Consider the following 19,433-nt stretch of genomic DNA (forward strand, 5'->3'; position numbering starts at 1 on the left):
GTAGATTTTTTTGGTTATTTGTTTGTTTTGGTTTCAGTTTTTTGTTTGTTTGTTTTTCTTCCATTTTTTTCAAAATTTAAATTAGAAACAAGCTTCTTTTATATGTCAATCCCAGTTCCCTCTCCCTCTTCTCCACCCCTGCCCCCCACTGGCTGCCTGTCCCATTCCCTTTCTGCTCCCCAGGAATGGGGACACCTTCCATGGGGGATCTTCAATGTCTGTCATATCATTTGGAGCAGGGCCTAGACCCTCCCCGGTGTGTCTAGGCTGTGAGTGAATTCCTCCATGTGGAGTGGGATCCCAAATTTTATTCCTGTACTAGGGATAAATACTGATCTACTACCAGAGGCCACATACATTAACCAGACCTCCAAACTGACATCCTTGTTCTGGAGGTCTGGAACAGTCCTATGCTGGTCTCCCAGCTTGTTCAGGTCTTAGAAGAGAAGGTCAGTGGTTCCCTCACATGAATTGTTATAGGAGACTGCTTCCTCAACATAACATCAGTAGCACAGACACTGAGATCAACAATTAATAAATGGGACTTCCTGAAACTTAGAAGCTTCTGTAAGGCAAAAGACACAGTCAACAAAATAAAATGGAAGCCCACAGAATGGGAAAAGATATTCACCAACCCCACATCTGACAGAGGGCTGATCTCCAAAATATACAAAGAAGCTACTCACCAAAATACCAAATAATCCCATTAAAAAGTGTGCATAGTACCCAAGAGAAGAGGATGGAGACAAGATCCTCTGAATGGATGGGGAACAGGGCGAGGGGGGGGGTAGTGGGACCTGGGAAGAGTAGAGGGGGTAAAGAGGAAGGGAGTTGGTCATGGGGGAACAGGAAGTTGAGGGGGTGGGGGTAAAATAGGGGGAAGAGGGAATCATAGGATCGAAGACAGATCAGGCACCAGAGTGACCTCGAGTGATCTAAAGGTATAACATCAATTGGCAAGCTAAGCAATAGTGGAAGGACCACCTCGAATGCCCATTCCTGATAATGAACTTGATGTCTATAACTATCCGGGAGCCTTCATCCTGGGACTGATGGAAGCAGAGGCAAACACACAACTAAGCACTGAACTGAACCCAAGGAACCCAGTGACAGAGAGAGAGGAGTGATGAGCAAATTGGCAAGGAATGGGCTGGCAAAACCAGCAGAGACAGCTGATCTGAACAGGGGAGTGCTCTTGGACCCCAGACCGACAGTGGGGAGGCCAGAATGGGACTGATCTGGACCCCCAAATGTGAGTGTCAGTGAGAAGGCCTGGGCAACCTATGGGGCTCTGAGCTGTGGATCAGTGTCTATCCCTGGTATACAATCTGTCTTCATGTGCCTATGGCACAAAGAGAGATGCTCTCTCAGCCTGGACTCTTAGGGGAGTGCCTTGACCCTACCAAGAGTGAAATGATAGACTTTAGACATCCCCTATGTGGAGGGATTTGGCAATAGGGTGGGAGGGAGGGTGGAAGGGGAGTGCGGGAGGAGGGGAGGGAGAGGGAACTGGGATTGACATGTGAAACAAGCTATTTAAAATTAAAATAAAAAATGATTAAAAAAAAAAAAAAAAAAAAAAAAAAAAAGTGGTGTACAGGGAACTGCACAGAGCTCCCAATCCCGGCGGGAGCATCAGGTAAACAGGCCAGCTTCCCGGCCTGTGTTCCAGAGCCTGCAGATCACCTGGGAACTGCACAGAGCTCCCAATCCCGGCGGGAGCATCAGGTAAACAGGCCAGCTTCCCGGCCTGTGTTCCAGAGCCTGCAGATCGCCTGGGAACTGCACAGAGCTCCCAATCCCGGAGGGAGCATCAGGTAAACAGGCCAGCTTCCCGGCCTGAGTTCCAGAGCCTGCAGATCGCCTGGGAATTGCACAGAGCTCCCAATCCCGGCGGGAGCACAAGCACCCCAGACTCCAGATCTTCTCTCCACCAACGATTCCAGGAAAGGAGAGGAGGCTGGGAGTACAGGGAAGTAGCTGTCCCTCTGGCATCATCAGGTAAACAGGCCAGCTTCCCGGCCTGAGTTCCAGAGCCTGCAGATCGCCTGGGAACTGCACAGAGCTCCCAATCCCGGCGGGAGCATCAGGTAAACAGGCCAGCTTCCCGGCCTGTGTTCCAGAGCCTGCAGATCACCTGGGAACTGCACAGAGCTCCCAATCCCGGCGGGAGCATCAGGTAAACAGGCCAGCTTCCCGGCCTGTGTTCCAGAGCCTGCAGATCGCCTGGGAACTGCACAGAGCTCCCAATCCCGGCGGGAGCAAAGCACCCCAGACTCCAGATCTTCTCTCCCACCAACGATTCCAGGAAAGGAGAGGAGGCTGGGAGTACAGGAAGTAGCTGTCCCTCTGGCATCATCAGGTAAACAGGCCAGCTTCCCGGCCTGAGTTCCAGAGCCTGCAGATCGCCTGGGAACTGCACAGAGCTCCCAATCCCGGCTGGAGCATCAGGTAAACAGGCCAGCTTCCCGGCCTGTGTTCCAGAGCCTGCAGATCGCCTGGGAACTGCACAGAGCTCCCAATCCCGGCAGGAGCATCAGGTAAACAGGCCAGCTTCCAGGCCTGTGTTCCAGAGCCTGCAGATCGCCTGGGAACTGCACAGAGCTCCCAATCCCGGCAGGAGCATCAGGTAAACAGGCCAGCTTCCCGGCCTGTGTTCCAGAGCCTGCAGATCACCTGGGAACTGCACAGAGCTCCCAATCCCGGCGGGAGCATCAGGTAAACAGGCCAGCTTCCCGGCCTGTGTTCCAGAGCCTGCAGATCACCTGGGAACTGCACAGAGCTCCCAATCCCGGCGGGAGCATCAGGTAAACAGGCCAGCTTCCCGGCCTGTGTTCCAGAGCCTGCAGATCGCCTGGGAACTGCACAGAGCTCCCAATCCCGGCGGGAGCAAAGCACCCCAGACTCCAGATCTTCTCTCCCACCAACGATTCCAGGAAAGGAGAGGAGGCTGGGAGTACAGGGAAGTAGCTGTCCCTCTGGCATCATCAGGTAAACAGGCCAGCTTCCCGGCCTGAGTTCCAGAGCCTGCAGATCGCCTGGGAACTGCACAGAGCTCCCAATCCCGGCGGGAGCATCAGGTAAACAGGCCAGCTTCCCGGCCTGTGTTCCAGAGCCTGCAGATCACCTGGGAACTGCACAGAGCTCCCATCCCGGCGGGAGCATCAGGTAAACAGGCCAGCTTCCCGGCCTGTGTTCCAGAGCCTGCAGATCGCCTGGGAACTGCACAGAGCTCCCAATCCCGGAGGGAGCATCAGGTAAACAGGCCAGCTTCCCGGCCTGAGTTCCAGAGCCTGCAGATCGCCTGGGAATTGCACAGAGCTCCCAATCCCGGCGGGAGCCAAGCACCCCAGACTCCAGATCTTCTCTCCCACCAAAGAGACCAGGAAACTACAGGAACCAGGGAGACCAGGGGAGTAGCTGTTCCGGATCAGGTACAACAGGACCCAGCATAGGGTCCAGGGGACCAGGTAGGAGGCTAAGCGCCCCAGATTCCTGTTCTTCTTCTCTACCCACGGACCAGCATTTGGACAAGGCATAGAAGAACCACCAGATTACTGGACTTACTAGCACCCACCAAAGGGAACTCTGGTCCCCAGACCAGGAAGGGGCTCTTTCTGCACCCACTAAAAGAAGAGATGGGAAAGAGACAATACAAAAACACAGTCAGCAACAGAAAAACAAATATGACACCGCCAGATTCTAGAGACTCCACACCATCAAGACCCCAATATTCAAACGCGAAGGAAGCAGAAGAGAACGATCTTAAAAGCACTTTCATGAAAATGATAGAGGCCCTAAAAGAGGATATTGGAAAATCCCTCAAAGAAATGGAAGAAAAAACAAACCAAAAAATGCAAGAAATGGAAGAAAAAACAAACCAAAAAATGCAAGAATTGGAAGAAAAAACAAACCAAAAACGGCACGAAATGGAAGAAGAAATGAAGCAAAAAATGCAAGAAATGGAAGAAAAAGCAAAGCAAAAAATGCAAGAATTAGAAGAAGAAACATACCAAATAAGGCAGGAAATGGAAGAAGCAACAAAGCAAAAAATGCAAGAAATGGTAGAAAAAACAAAGCAAAAAATAAAAAAAATGGAGGAAGAAACAAACCAAAAAAGGCAGGAAAGGGAAGAAGAAACAAAGCACAAAATCCAAGAAATGGAACAAAAAGCAAACCAAAAAATGCAAGAAATGGAAGAAAGAACAAACCAAAAAATTCATAAAAGGCAACAAACGGACGAACAGATAAACAGAAAATTGCAAGAAGCAATGCAAATGCTGCAAGGGTTGAAAACTGAAATAGAGACACTAAAAAAAACACAATCTGAAGAAAGGCAGAAAATAGAAAAGCTGGACAAACAGTCAGGCACTACCAATACAAGCATTACCAACAGAATAGAAGAGATGGAAGAGAGAATCTCAAGTGTTGAAGATACATTAGGAGAAATGGATTTATCAACCAAAGAAAACCTTAAATCCAACAAATCCTTAACACAAAACATCCAGGAATTATGGGACACCATGAAAAGACCAAACCTAAGAATAATAGGTATAGAAGAAGGAGAAGAAATCCACCTCAAAGGGGCAGAAGGCATATTCAACAAAATCATAGAAGAAAACTTTCCCAACCTTAAGAAAGACATGCCAATGAAGGTACAAGAAGCCTACAGAACACCAAATAGAGTGGACCACAAAAAAAAATCCCTCGCCACATAATAATCAAGACCCCAAACATACAGAATAAAGAAAGAATATTAAGAGCAGCTAAGGAAAAAGGTCAAGTAACATATAAAGGCAGACCTATCAGAATTACACCTGATTTCTCCATGGAAACTCTGAAAGCCAGAAGGTCCTGGATAGATATTCTACCTACACTAAGAGACCATGGATGCCAGCCCAGACTACTATACCCGGCAAAGCTCTCAATCACTATAGACGGAGAAAACAAGATATTCCATGACAAAACTAGATTCAACCAATATGTGTCCACTAACCCAGCCCTACAGAAAATTTTGGAAGGAAAACTCCAACCCAAGGAAGCTAACTACAACCAGAAAAACATAAGCATTAGAGAATCCCTCTCTACCAACAGCCAAAAGAACAAAGGGGCGAAATTCCACCCATAATTCCACCAACAACAACCATCGCAAATCGAAGAAGGATGAGCAATCAATGGTCATTAATATCCCTCAATATTAATGGCCTTAACTCACCCATAAAAAGACACAGACTAGCAGAATGGATTCGAAGACAGAACCCTTCCTTCTGCTGCATACAAGAAACACACCTCACCCTCAAAGACAGACATTACTTGAGAGTTAAAGGTTGGGAAAAATTTTTCAATCAAATGGACCCAAGAAACAAGCAGGGGTAGCAATCCTAATATCTAACAAACTAGACTTTAAAATAAAATCAATCAAAAGAGATGAAGGAGGTCATTACATACTCATCACAGGGGAAACCCACCAAGACGAAGTGTCTATCCTGAACATCTATGCCCCCAATACAAAGGCATCCACATTCGTTAAAGAAACATTATTAGAACTTAAATCTCATCTAAAGCCCCACACAGTTATAGTGGGAGATTTCAACACACCACTCTCACCACTAGACAAGAATACCAGACAGGAACTCAACAAAGAAGCAAAGGGTCTAATAGAAGTAATGACCCAACTGGGATTAACAGATATCTATAGAACATTTCATCCACATAAAAAAGAATATACCTTCTTCTCACCACCACATGGAACCTTCTCAAAAATCGACCACATACTTGGCAACATATCAAACCTCAGCAGCTACAAAAAAATTGGAATAACTCCATGCATCTTATCAGACCACCATGCCTTAAAATTAGAATTCAACAACAACACAAAGTGCAGAAAACCTACAAACTCATGGAAATTGAATAATGCTCAACTGCACCATCCCTGGGTCAAAGAGGAAATAAAAAAAGAAATTAAAGACTTCCTCGAACTCAATGAGAATGAAGACACAACATACCCAAACCTATGGGACACTTTGAAAGCAGTGCTACGGGGAAGTTCATAGCACTAAGTGCTCACATGAAGAAACAGGAAAACAGTTATACCAGAGAATTAACATCACAGCTAAAAGCTCTAGAACACAAAGAAGCAAACTCCCCCAGGAGGAGTAGACGCCAGGAAATAATCAAATTGAGGGCTGAAATCAACAAAGTAGAAACCAGGAAAACAATACAAAGAATCAATGCAACGAAGAGTTGGTTCTTTGAGAAAATCAACAAGATAGACAAACCTTTGTCCAAACTTACCAAACAGCAGAGAGTGAACACGCAAATTAACAAAATCAGAAATGAAAAGGGGGACATAACAACAGACTCTGAGGAAATCCAGAGAATCATTAGGTCATACTTTGAAAACCTGTACTCCACAAAATTCGAAAATTTAAAGGAAATGGATGACTTCCTGGACAGCTATCATTTGCCAAAACTAAATCAAGAACAGATAAGCAATTTAAATAGACCTATAACCCCTATGGAAATAGAAGCTGTCATCAAAAGTCTCCCAACCAAAAAAAGTCCAGGTCCAGATGGCCTCAGTGCAGAATTCTACCACAAATTCAAAGAACAGCTTATACCAATTCTTCTCAAAGTGTTCCACACAATAGAAGCAGAAGGGTCTTTGCCAAACTCTTTCTATGAGGCTTCAATAACCTTGATCCCCAAGCCACACAAAGATACAACCAAGAAAGAGAACTTCAGACCAATATCCCTCATGAACATTGATGCAAAAATACTCAATAAAATACTGGCAAATCGGATCCAAGAACACATCAAAACAATCATTCACCACGATCAAGTAGGTTTCATCCCAGGGATGCAGGGATGGTTCAACATACGAAAATCCATCAACGTAATCCACCATATAAACAAGCTGAAAAACAAAAATCACATGATCATCTCACTAGATGCTGAAAAAGCCTTTGACAAAATCCAACATCCCTTCATGATAAAGGTCTTGGAGAGATCTGGGATAACAGGGACATACTTAAACATAATAAAAGCCATATACAGTAAACCAACAGCCAACATCAAACTAAATGGACAGAAACTCAACGCAATTCCTCTAAAATCAGGAACAAAACAAGGCTGTCCACTCTCTCCATACCTTTTCAACATGGTACTTGAAGTTCTAGCTATAGCCATACGACAACAAAGGGGGATCAAGGGGATACAAATTGGGAAGGAAGAAGTCAAACTTTCACTGTTTGCAGACGATATGATAGTTTATATCAGTGACCCAAAGAACTCTACCAGGGAACTCTTACAGCTGATTAACACCTTCAGCAAAGTGGCAGGTTACAAGATCAACTCAAGAAAGTCAGTAGCCCTACTATATACAGATGATAAAAGGGCTGAAAGAGAAATCAGAGAAACATCACCCTTTACAATTGCCACAAACAACATAAAATACCTTGGGGTAACGCTAACCAAACAAGTGAAAGACCTGTATCGTAAGAACTTTGAATCTTTAAAGAAAGAAATTAAAGAAGCCCTCAGAAAATGGAAAGATCTCCCATGCTCTTGGATAGGTAGGATCAATGTAGTAAAAATGGCAATCCTGCCAAAAGCAATCTACAGATTCAATGCTATCCCCATTAAAATCCCAGCACAATTCTTCACAGACCTTGAAAGAACAATAATCAATTTTGTATGGAAAAACAAAAGACCCAGGATAGCCAAAACAACCCTGTTCAACAAGGCAACGTCCGGAGGCATCACTATCCCTGACCTCAAGCTCTATTATAGAGCTATAGTCCTGAAAACAGCTTGGTATTGGCACAAAAATAGACAGGCAGACCAATGGAATCGAATTGAAAATCCGGGTATTAACCCACACACGTACGAACATCTGATCTTCGACAAAGAAGCTAAAAATATACAATGGAATAAAGAAAGCATCTTCAACAAATGGTGCTGGCATAATTGGAGACTGGCATGTAGAAAAATGCGGATCGATCCATGTTTATCGCCATGCACAAAACTTAAGTCCAAATGGATCAAAGACCTCAACATAAATCCAGCCACACTGAACCTCTTAGAAGAGAAAGTGGGTGGTACCCTTGAAAGAATTGGTACAGGAGACAGCTTCCTGAACATAACACCAGTAGCACAGACAGTGAGATCAACAATTAATAAATGGGACCTACTGAAACTGAGAAGCTTCTGTAAGGCAAAGGACACAGTCAGCAAGACAAAAAGGCAGCCCACAGAATGGGAAAAATATTCACTAATCCCACATCTGACAGAGGGTTGATCTCCAAAATTTACAAAGAACTCAAGAAGCAAGTCTCCAAAACAGCAAAGGACCCAATTAAGAAGTGGGCTGCAGAACTAAATAGAGAGTTTTCAATAGAGGAGTCTAAAATGGCTGAGAGGCACTTGAGAAAGTGCTCAACATCCTTAGCCATCCGGGAAATGCAAATCAAAGCAACTCTGAGATACCATCTCACTCCTGTCAGAATGGCTAAAATCAAAAACACCAATGACAATTTATGCTGGAGAGGATGTGGTGAAAGGGGGACACTCCTCCATTGCTGGTGGGAGTGCCAACTGGTTCAGCCACTTTGGAAAGCAGTATGGAGATTCCTCAGAAAAATGGGAATAAACCTACCACAAGACCCAGCAACTGCACTCTTAGGCATATATCCAAAAGATGCCCATTCATATAACAAAGATGTCTGTTCCACTATGTTCATAGCAGCTTTATTTGTAATAGCCAGAACTTGGAAGCAACCTAGATGTCCCTCACCCGAAGAATGGATAGAGAAAATGTGGTACATCTACACAATGGAGTACTATTCAGCAGAAAAAAATAATGGAATCATGAGATTCGCAGGCAAATGGATGACACTAGAAGAAACCATCCTGAGTGAGGTAACCCAGTCACAAAAAGAGAAACATGGCATGTACTCTCTCATATATGGATTTTAGACATAGATCTGGGGAGTGCCAGCCTACAATCCTATTGCCAGAGAGTCTGGGAAACAGAAACTTCATTTACTGGCTGGTTAAGTACTGAGCTGAACTCAAGAAAGCCAGTATCAGAGAGGGAGGACTGATGATCAAAGGGATTAAGACTGGGCTGGTTGAACCCCCAGAAACAGCTGACCAGACAAAGGTTAACTCTTGAATCCCAGGCATCAGCCTGGGAATCCAGCATGGGACTGATCAAGACCCCCTGAATCTGGGTGTCAGTGAGGAGGCCTAGGTAATCTATTGAGCCTTGGACAGCAGATCAGTACCCATCCCAAGTATACACACGGTCTCTGGACTCCCATAGAACAATGTGAGGTGCACTCTCACCCTGAACTCTTGGGGAAGGGTCTAGGCCCTGCCCTATATGAAATGACAGACTATGGACACCCCCATGGAGGGCCTCACCCTCCCTGGGGGAATGAGGGGATAACGGGGGGGGATGGGGGGAGGGCACAGGAGGAGGGGAGGGAAAGGGAGAGGGACCTCGTACTGACTTGTGAAGCAACCTTGTTTCTTATCTAAATTTAAAATGGAAAATAAAAAAAATATTAATATAATAAAAAAAAATATTCACTCATCCCAAAAAAAAAAAAAAAAAAAAAAAAAAAGTGGTGTACAGAACTAAATAGAGAATTATCAATAGAGGAATCTAAAATGACTGAAAGACACATAAGAACATGCTCAACATCCTTAGTCATTAGGGAAATGCAAATCAAAACAACTCTGTGATACCATCTTAGTCCTGTCAGAATGGCTAAAATAAAAACACCAATGGCAGTTTCTGCTGGAGAGGATGTGGAGAAAGGGGAACACTCCTCCATTGTTGGTGGGAGTGCCAACTTGTACATCTACTTTGAAAATCAGTATGGCGATTCTTCAGGAAAATGGGAATGAGTCTACCACAAGATCCAGCAATCCCACTTTTAGACATAAACCCAAAGGCTGCACATTCACACAACAAGGATGTCTGTTCAATTATGTTAATAGAAGCATTATTTGTAATAGCCAGAACCTGTAAGCAACCTAGATGCCCCTCAACTGAAGAATGAATGGAGAAAATGTGGTACATTTACACAATTGAGTACTACTCACCAGAGAAAACAATAGAATCTTGAAATTCGCAGGCAAATGGATGACACTAGAAGAAACCATCCAGAGTGAGGTAACCCAGTCACAAAAAGACAAAAATGGTATGTACTCACTCATATATGGATATTTGTGTATGTGTGTGTGTGTGTGTGTGTGTGTGTGTGTTTAAATATTTGCCTACAGAATGAAGGTTGGAAGAGATATTAAGGAATGATATTTGAATGTATTGGTGAAAAAGATGATTCAGATGTTCTTATCATGTAAATTTGGGGTGAAATACAGAAGCCGTTTAGCTCATAAATTCACAGTGTTCCTCCCTATGAGAGATCACATGTAGTTGAGTTGGAAGTACATTGGACAAGGAATTGGAAGATGTGTTCTATACCATTCAAAGTTAAAATCCTTCAAGAGATGGCTGATGTGCTCTATAGACTTGGGTTATAGAACAAGTGGATTAATATCAATTCAGGCATCAAGAGTCTATATTTGTCTTTTACCCAACCCTCAAATGAATATTACTTTTAGGAGAAGAAAATCTGATCTTCACTTAACATGGTTTTTGTAAGAACTTAAGGTAACTTTTAAAAATTGTCAGGTCCTTTTTGTATAGCTGTTTCTTCTGAACTCATACCTCCCCTCATGAAGGCAGGAAGGTATTTGAGGAAATAAACACACAGCCTGAAACTCATAAAACTCCTGGAATTTAAAAATTCACAAGGTCCCAAGATAGTATGTAACAGTTGTTGAAGAAAGGAAAACTTGTGAATTGGTGAACTGCCTGCAATTTATGCAGGAAACTTCGTGAACACAGCTTTCATGAGTTCTCACCCATGATGGGATGGGGTTTGCATTGGTGCAGCCCCCTTCAACTGGCCCATGCTCCTGTAAGTGACCCTGTTGAGCTCATTGGTTCATTAACCTAGACTCAGGTATAATATTTCCTTGGTATGCTGATGTTGGAGTATCTATGGTGAATAGTGTGCGCATGTCACTCCAGGAAAAGTCACAGAACAATTATATATCCATTTTAGCAGAAAGCTCCCGTTGGACACAGTGTGTTTCTATGGTCAAACAGTTTCTAATGCCTTAACCTAGAATCCTTGCCTTAGAAACCAAATATATATATGCTTCTAAGAATTAATATGTCAAGGTTTTGTTGGCTCATAGTATGAAAAGGTACATGGATTCTTACCAAGTGTTGACACTCTCACTGATGATTGTATATAGCAGTCCTGAAGAGTAATGAACTAACCAGAAAATTACTTTGATTTCCCCCACCATGTCATGTGTTTTATAATAAAATAAATCATGTTTTTAGTTGCACTTCTTATTTCATTTGTGGAATCTGTTTTGATCTTGTGAGCAAACAAATATTCTCATGTAATTATCTCTAATGGAGGCAATTTCTGTGATCCCAAATCTCATGAGAGTCTCTTGGTCACTACACTCCAGTGACGTCAGTTCACAATTAGTTTCTAAACATTACAATGTCTTTTTATATATCTCTGTGTTGATGACAGTAGCACTCCAAAGTGATAGAGGTGAGGAATGTATTTGTCACCTATATATTGGTTCCTGCAGAATTGTGCTGTGCTTGTTTGGTGTTTACAAAGAAGATCCCTGGTTTCTGGACCTATAGGATGAGATAAGTGAGGATACATGTTCTTAAGAGATGTAAGTAAATGTATGTATGCACTTACTTATGCAATGCAGATCAAGAAATGTCAATCTTGGTGACATGTCATAGTTGATAATTTCTTAATGATTCTGAAAGTTACTCATGGTTATTTAATTTAGTATTGTGAAAAGAGGCAGCAAGTATTTAGAGTTAGGCTAAGTTCTTTGTAAATTCTAAATATAATATTTGTTTTGAAACTTCTTTTAAATTTTTCCCCTATTTCAGATCTTGTCTATCCAAGTGCTCCCCCAGCTCTTTAGAATCACCACATACAGCTAGATCTGATCTACTAGAAAGTAGTCCCTTGTGACTTCAGACACAACCTGTTTCTTCCTCTTTTTATAAAGCTAAACTTTGTTATTTCTATAGTGCTATATAAGAACTAAACCATTCCAATAGTTAATGACTACAGTAGATTATAGGATAACTACACATTTTCCATTTAACATTAGGTGAGCAACATGTTTTTGTTTCTGTATTTATCCAGACAATGCACTAATATATGTACAATAGCCATAATCTTGATATGCCTGATCTGCCTTTAGTTAGAAAGTAAAAGGTCAGAATGGTTTGAAACTTGGTCAACGGGGCACCCAAGAAACAAAAATCTTTGTGACTCATGTAAACTACATATTCTTCCTCACTTCATCTGTGAGTTCTAATGTCTGAGTAGTAAGTATTGTAGAACGATTTATACATTAAAATTTAAAACAACAGGCACATGAAATCATTCTACCTTCCCAAAGTCAGCAGGCATGGATTCATTTTTAAATATTATAAGACAAGAAAATAAGTTTTACATGAACACATCTAATTGGAAACAAATTTTAGTATGAGTTAGGAAAGGCGGTGTAAAATTGTCAAATATTAACTGCAAAAAAATTTACAGTTAAAAGTTTAGGTTGAATTAGAGTAAAAAGATAAATTAGAATCAGTCTAATCTAATAATGTGATAGACTATAATTTAGGTGTAATTTCAAATTCTTAGAAATCATAGAGTCCTCACATAAATAACCAATTGAGAGGCAAGTTTGGAATGTTTTTGGATAATCTCATAACTATTTAATATTCCAGGATAAAAAGCCCAAAATTTAAAAGATACAGTCACGGCCTTGTCGATGCCCAATAAGACATCTATGATTCTGACATGTGAATAGATCAAAGCAAGAACTAACCTCCAATAATTCCTCCGAGTCTCTGGTAAAGTTGATTTCTGCCACTGTTTCTAGATTCTGGGCTCTTAGAAAACTTTGGGAAAACCTAGAACCAAGTTTCTCAGTGTATGAAATAAATGCAGTAGGAATATGAACTCGAGCTGTATTTTATTTCCTATATAAGGCCCTTTCTTATTTCCCAAGTTCATGAGCACAAAAGTGTTGATTCTCACAAGGCCTGGTGCTATGCATTGTTATAGAATACTTAGATTGTTTTTATCTGCTTCCATAAGGATTATAGGCCAGTGTATCGATCTCTTCATCATTAGAGAAATTAGTAAAATCTATTGCCTTCTTTGTCTGGCATACATATTAAATTAAATGTGTTAACAACATGGCTGTAATAAATTAATTCTGTATTGATGAAAACAAACATTTTATGGCATTACTTATGTAAATTTGAATAACTCAAAAAAGCCTCCATGAGTAGAAAACATAAAAAGTATAATCTATGAAACATGAACTGTAATTGAGAAAGCAAGCCAAATTATTTAATTGATTGATTTATATTCTGCTTCTATTCAGACAACTGAAGATCAACTATCCCAAGATCAATGAATGAAACAAATTACTCTCGGGTAACAGAGTTTGTGCTGCTGGGCCTGTCAAGTTCAAAGGAGCTCCAACCTTTCCTATTTGTAATATTTTTACTGCTGTACTTATCAATCCTGCTGGGCAACTTCCTCATCATCCTCACAGTGACTTTAGACTCCAGACTTCATACCCCCATGTACTTTCTGCTTGCTAACTTATCTTTTATAGATATATGTGTGGCCTCTTTTGCCACACCTAAAATGCTTGCTGACTTTCTGGTTGAACAAAAACTATATCCTTTGAAGCCTGCTTGGCTCAGATTTTCTGTGTTCATCTCTTTGCTGGTGGTGAGATGGTACTTCTTGTATCCATGGCTTATGATCGCTATGTTGCAATATGCAAGCCCCTCCACTACATGACAATCATGAGTCGCCGTGTGTGTATTATTCTAGTCATCATTCCTTGGTGTGTGGGTTTCATCCATACAACTAGCCAGCTGGCATTCACTGTTAACTTGCCATTTTGTGGTCCTAACCACGTGGACAGTTTTTTCTGTGATCTCCCACTAGTGACAAAGCTAGCTTGCATAGACACTTATGTTGTCAGCTTACTAATAGTTGCTTACAGTGGCTTTCTCTCCATGAGTTCATTTCTCCTCTTGGTTGTCTCCTACACTGTGATTCTCGTTACAGTTAGGAATCGCTCCTCTGCTAGCATGGCCAAGGCCCGCTCTACCCTCACTGCTCACATCACTGTAGTCACACTCTTCTTTGGACCATGCATCTTCATCTACGTGTGGCCCTTTAGTGGCTATTCTGTTGACAAAGTCCTTGCTGTGTTCTATACAATCTTTACACCCATATTAAACCCTGTTATCTACACCTTGAGAAACAAAGAAGTAAAAGGAGCTATGTCGAAGCTGAAGAGTCGCTATCTGAAATGTGGACGGGTTTCTGCACAGATTAGAAATGTTCTTATTCTGGAAGCAAAGTAGGATTACAGGACTGGCAGCGTTTTTTTTAAAGAAACAATTTCCCTAGACAGTTCCATAATTGAATTGCTGCTGTTTCTAAGGGTAGTCATTTAACATGTGGAGATATTTAAAATTATAGGCTCACTACAATTGTAATAAGCAGAACACATTTTGTGAGAAATTTTTCTTTCAATTATGTTGTTCTTTGCTGTTGTTTTTTCCTGTTTTCAAATTCATATAGTTTTAAAAGAAAATGTTAGATCTTTTGTGAAGGAAATTATATAATTTATTGAATTATAATTACATTTTGTCTTGTACTGTTTGAAAATATAGTTTATATTCAATCTCTCAAGTAAATTCACTGTTTATAAAGAAAGGAATGATTTTATAAATCCAGCTTTTCAAACAACAAACAAGAGTGATGAGTACTTGTTGCTTTTTCTAGTTCTATGTCCATTTAGCTCCTGCCACAGTGCAGCTTCATTGTGAACACCATGTGCTGACTGGCAGTAAATACCTGTGATACTTTGCATGCAATGCGTCCTGGCACAGAGTTTACTTGTCTGTACCAGGTCACACAACACTTGGGTTTTATGTACAAAGGAATATAATTAAATGGAACTTAGTTGCAATAGGTAAGGACAAGAACATATTCCTTGGAAAAGCCAAAGAGTTTATGAAGATCATCAACTCCTAGACCAGAATCTTGCATGTTGTAAGCAAAGCCCTAATGCTGCTTGAAAAAGACATCCTTAGATGTTACTGACACTTTATAAGAACCAGTAGCCATTACCATTTTCTAATTGCCATGTTACTGGAATTCTCCATTATTTAGAATTCACTGTTTTCCGAGGGGGAACGAATGGACCCCAGACTGATGACTGAGAGAACAGCATGGGACTGATATAGGCACCCCCACACACACACACAACCTGGGTGTCAGAGAAGAGGCCTTGGCAATTGATGGGACTTTGGAGAGTAGATCATTATTTATTCCTGGTATACAAATGGACTCTGGGAGCTCATTCCACATGGAAGGATGCTCTGTCAGCCTGGACATATGGGGGAGGACCCAGGCCCTGCCTGGGATTATATGACTAACTCTGAAAATCCCTTTTGGATGGCCTTACCCTCCCTGGGGAGCAAATGGGAGATGGAGTGGGATAGGGGGTTAGGAGGAATAGGGGACCGGGGGAGGGGAGGTAAAGGGAGCTGAGAGTAATATGTGTAAAAAGTTAAATAAAATATAAATAAAGAATTCACTGTTTCCATCAATTACCTATGTTGCAGCATAATGGTTTCATTCTGGAATGTTAAACTGCAGTGCCTGTAGTTAAATTAAGTGCCTACATTGTCACTTTAAAAATGCTAAGAGACTGCATCTTCAGCATTCTTATTATATTCTATAAAGAACTTGCCAATTATCATGATGATGGTTATCATTTTAAGATAGACTTTAATATAAAACACCACACTATAAAATGTAAATCTACCCATTTGTGTTTGCTAATGAAGATAAAAATAATTATGTTGCTTTTCCACTGAAAATTATGAAGGGCTGGCAAAGGAAGCATTTTATTGAATTGGCGATCTATCGTTGGAGCTGAAAAGCTAAAGCTTGAAGTCACAGAAACCGTGTATTATCATTTTTGAGTTGTTTGGTAAACTTTTTCTTGTGAAACAGTCACCATTTTACTCATGGCTACCAACATCCTGCACTCTCCTCAAGTGGAATTAATTTTTAAAGACCACATACAGTGAATTCACAGAGTCTGTCTTTCTGAATCAGGTTTATTTTAGTCAAATAATGTTCTGAAGTTTTTAATCATACTGTCAAAAATGGCAATAATTTCTTGTTTATAAAGACAGACTGAGCTGGGAATTGTACTCATCTTTTCGGGCTTGGTAGGTAGTATGAGTCCTTGGGTACTGAGTCATTTGGCCATGCCATTTTCATTTTTTCGGTGTTCTTTAAAAATTGTATTATAATTGTTAGTTCACGATTGTGTGTGTGTGTGTGTGTTTGTGTTTGTGTGTGTATGTTTGAATCCACGTGTTACATTCTGTTTACTCCCTCCCTCCACACTCTCATATTTCTCCCTCACAGACCTGACACTTCATCCCTCTGTACAGGTACCTTCCTATATTCATATGTTGTTGTTGTTGTGTTGAGACAGGGTTTCTCTGTGTAGCTTTGGAGTCTGTCCTGGTACTCAGTCTGTAGACCAGGTTGGCCTCAAACTCAGAGATCTGCCTGTCCCTGCCTCCTGAGTGGGATTAAAGGTTTGAACCACTACTGCCTGGCTCTTGTCCTGTTTTGTGACTCACTGAGTTTAACCAGAGTTGTAAGTGTGACTGTGGATTTGAACCTGTCCATGGGCACCTGGGGGCTTACCACTGGGAACACAAGTGAGGACAATGACTGTTCTTCTGCCCGGTCCATCAGTAGCAAAATTTCAGTAGGGAGTTCTTAAGTTCAACTGGAGACTTGTTGGGTACCACTAAAGTATGTATGTTACTACTCCACCCTTAGGGTAGCAAACTCACGCTGGTACTTGTGGATCATTGGTCTCAAAACTGGGTTTGGATTGTTGTCAGATATTTCCATGCTGTATTATCTTGTATGCCATCTTCTGGTACCATGAAAACTGGTTATCAGTGTGTAGGCTTTCAGACCAGTACCAGCTCAAAGGTCTCTGGGCCTTGCATCTGAAATGCATGGTGACTTCGCAATACAGACCTACATTTCCAGCTCTGTGGGGTGGGGGCAGAAAAAGGCAATAGTAGCAATCTGTGATGTTTGGAAGATCACATGAACAACCCAGACCAACAAATCAAAATAGGGTTTCTTGTGCCTGATCTTAGAGTTTTTGTTAAATCCTCTGTGGATCTTAGGGGGAACATTGTTGGCCCTGATTATTGTTTATATATATATATATATATATATATACATATATATATATGTATGTATGTATGTATGTATGTGTGTGTGTGTGTATGTGTGTGTGTGTGTAATTTTAGGTAGATAATAATAATATGATCGCAATGCATACTCAGACATCCTTACTATCATTTTATTTTCATCCTTTCTAACAGGCTACTAATTTAAATACATATGTACATTTATATGTATTTATACACAAATATATATATATATATAGTATCTTGACTTCAAAATTTGGATCTGAGGACATGTTGTTTTGGAAAAGGGGCTCTTCTTTTGTCTCCACAAAAGAAGAGAAGATGTGGTTTCCTTCCAGATTAATATGGTTTGATCAGGTAAGACCCCTCCAAGAGGTCTCTGATGGTGGGAGAGATTGCCAAAGTGATCCAAAATCCAAAACAACTTCCAGACAACTGGCTGAGACGATGCCTCCTCACAGATTACTACAGCCAAGATTTGACTATAATTCTAAATTTTCTCAGGATCCCCATAAGATTACCAGAACCCCCAGTCAGTGGGAAGTAGCATAGAAAATATGTTTGTTTTCATTTAAAGGGGGTTGGTTTTAAATGGTTAATGGTCACAGTCGATTTCTTTCTAAAGAAAAAAGGGGAATATATAGAAATGAATAATCTACATTGGTCTGGATTTTGTTTTTTTGAAAAAAAATTAAGGTCAATTTTGTTACACTTTATGTATATTTCTACTCTTGTTTAAGGTATTTTTATGTACTGTCTTTAAAAATGTAATGTATAGTTAAGAAATGCAAATTAATTGTCATCTATAATCGTCAAACTTATAGACATGTTAGTTAGGTTTTCTTGATACACAAAGATATATTTCAAGTAGATAGGTAATCTTCAAACACTTCAAAGACCTACATAATATGGCATTTAAAATGTTTTAAGAACTTAGACTTTTCTCAGCAGTGAGACACATCTGCTCCTGACAGCACCAATTATTTCAAGAGGATGATGGGCACAGAAGAAGTTCCTTACGGATTTTCTTTCAGTGTGGTGAGACTAGACACTTGGACAAGAAACTGCTCTTGCCTGAAGTACTTGACAGTTTGCTCTATGAACAGGACATGCGGGAGCCACAGAAAAATGACTGCCAAACTTGCAAAAAGAAGGTGGCACAGAAGGAAGCAACTGATGGAGTTCACCTTCCTTCTCTCTTAAGAGTTGGTGTGGGTCAGAATAAACATTTAACAAGTTCTTCCAGACCCTGACCAAGGACCAAGTCCCTACTCTGCAAGTGGCTTTTCTCCCCTCACCGCCTCTGCACGTGTCTGTCACCCACTGTGACCCGCGTCCTGAGAGTGAGGGTAAGGCGGTTTGTAAAGATAAAATGGCCTTGTCTGAACAAACGATTCTAGAAAGAAGACACTGCAGACATTGCATAGAAGCTTCCATTCCCAAACCTCCTATGTAAACCATAATTATTCCCTTCCCCACCCCTTTCCTTCCATGTGTGCACCTCACAGTTTGAAATAAACAGTTTTGTCTGCTGGTTCCTTTCTGCCTCCTGTCTCTGTAAGCTGCCTCAGAAATCCAATAGACCCCATGCTCAGGCGTAGTTGGCCAATACAGATCAGACTCCATGATGTTCTCTCTCTCTCTCTTCATTTGTCTGTTTTCAAAAGGGAGGAGGAACATAAATATGGGTGGCTAGATATGGGAAGACAGAGATTCTAGAAGGAGTTGTTGGAAGGGAAAGTTATCAAATTATGATGTTGTAAGACAAAATAAAAACATAAACATACTCAAATCAAACAAAAACCAAAACCCAACAATGTAGATGTTTCTGGGGAATAATGCCTGAGGTTCATCTTTGGTATTTTTACACACACACACACACACACACACACACACACACACACACACACACGTCTACCTAAAAATAATCCTACCTTCAAAAATATGACTTATTTAATAATAATCAAAATACTAAACATACAGAGTAAAGAAAGAATATTAG

At 41.1% G+C, this 19,433-nt stretch overlaps 1 protein-coding gene across 1 annotated transcript; it reads left to right on the forward strand.

Moving 5' to 3' along the window:
- Positions 1 to 10,287: 10,287 nt before the first annotated feature.
- LOC121138522 (olfactory receptor 4K15-like) lies at positions 10,288 to 14,711 on the forward strand. The gene is given in 4 exon segments (XM_040741207.1): positions 10,288 to 11,784; positions 12,863 to 12,988; positions 13,528 to 13,818; positions 13,821 to 14,711. Coding segments are annotated over 2 exon segments (972 nt in total). The 5' UTR covers positions 10,288 to 11,784; positions 12,863 to 12,988; positions 13,528 to 13,556; the 3' UTR covers positions 14,531 to 14,711.
- The last annotated feature ends 4,722 nt before the right edge of the window (positions 14,712 to 19,433 follow it).

Source organism: Mesocricetus auratus, unplaced genomic scaffold (assembly GCF_017639785.1).
Source record: "Mesocricetus auratus isolate SY011 unplaced genomic scaffold, BCM_Maur_2.0 contig_8099_pilon_obj, whole genome shotgun sequence".
Lineage (NCBI taxonomy): Eukaryota > Metazoa > Chordata > Mammalia > Rodentia > Cricetidae > Mesocricetus > Mesocricetus auratus.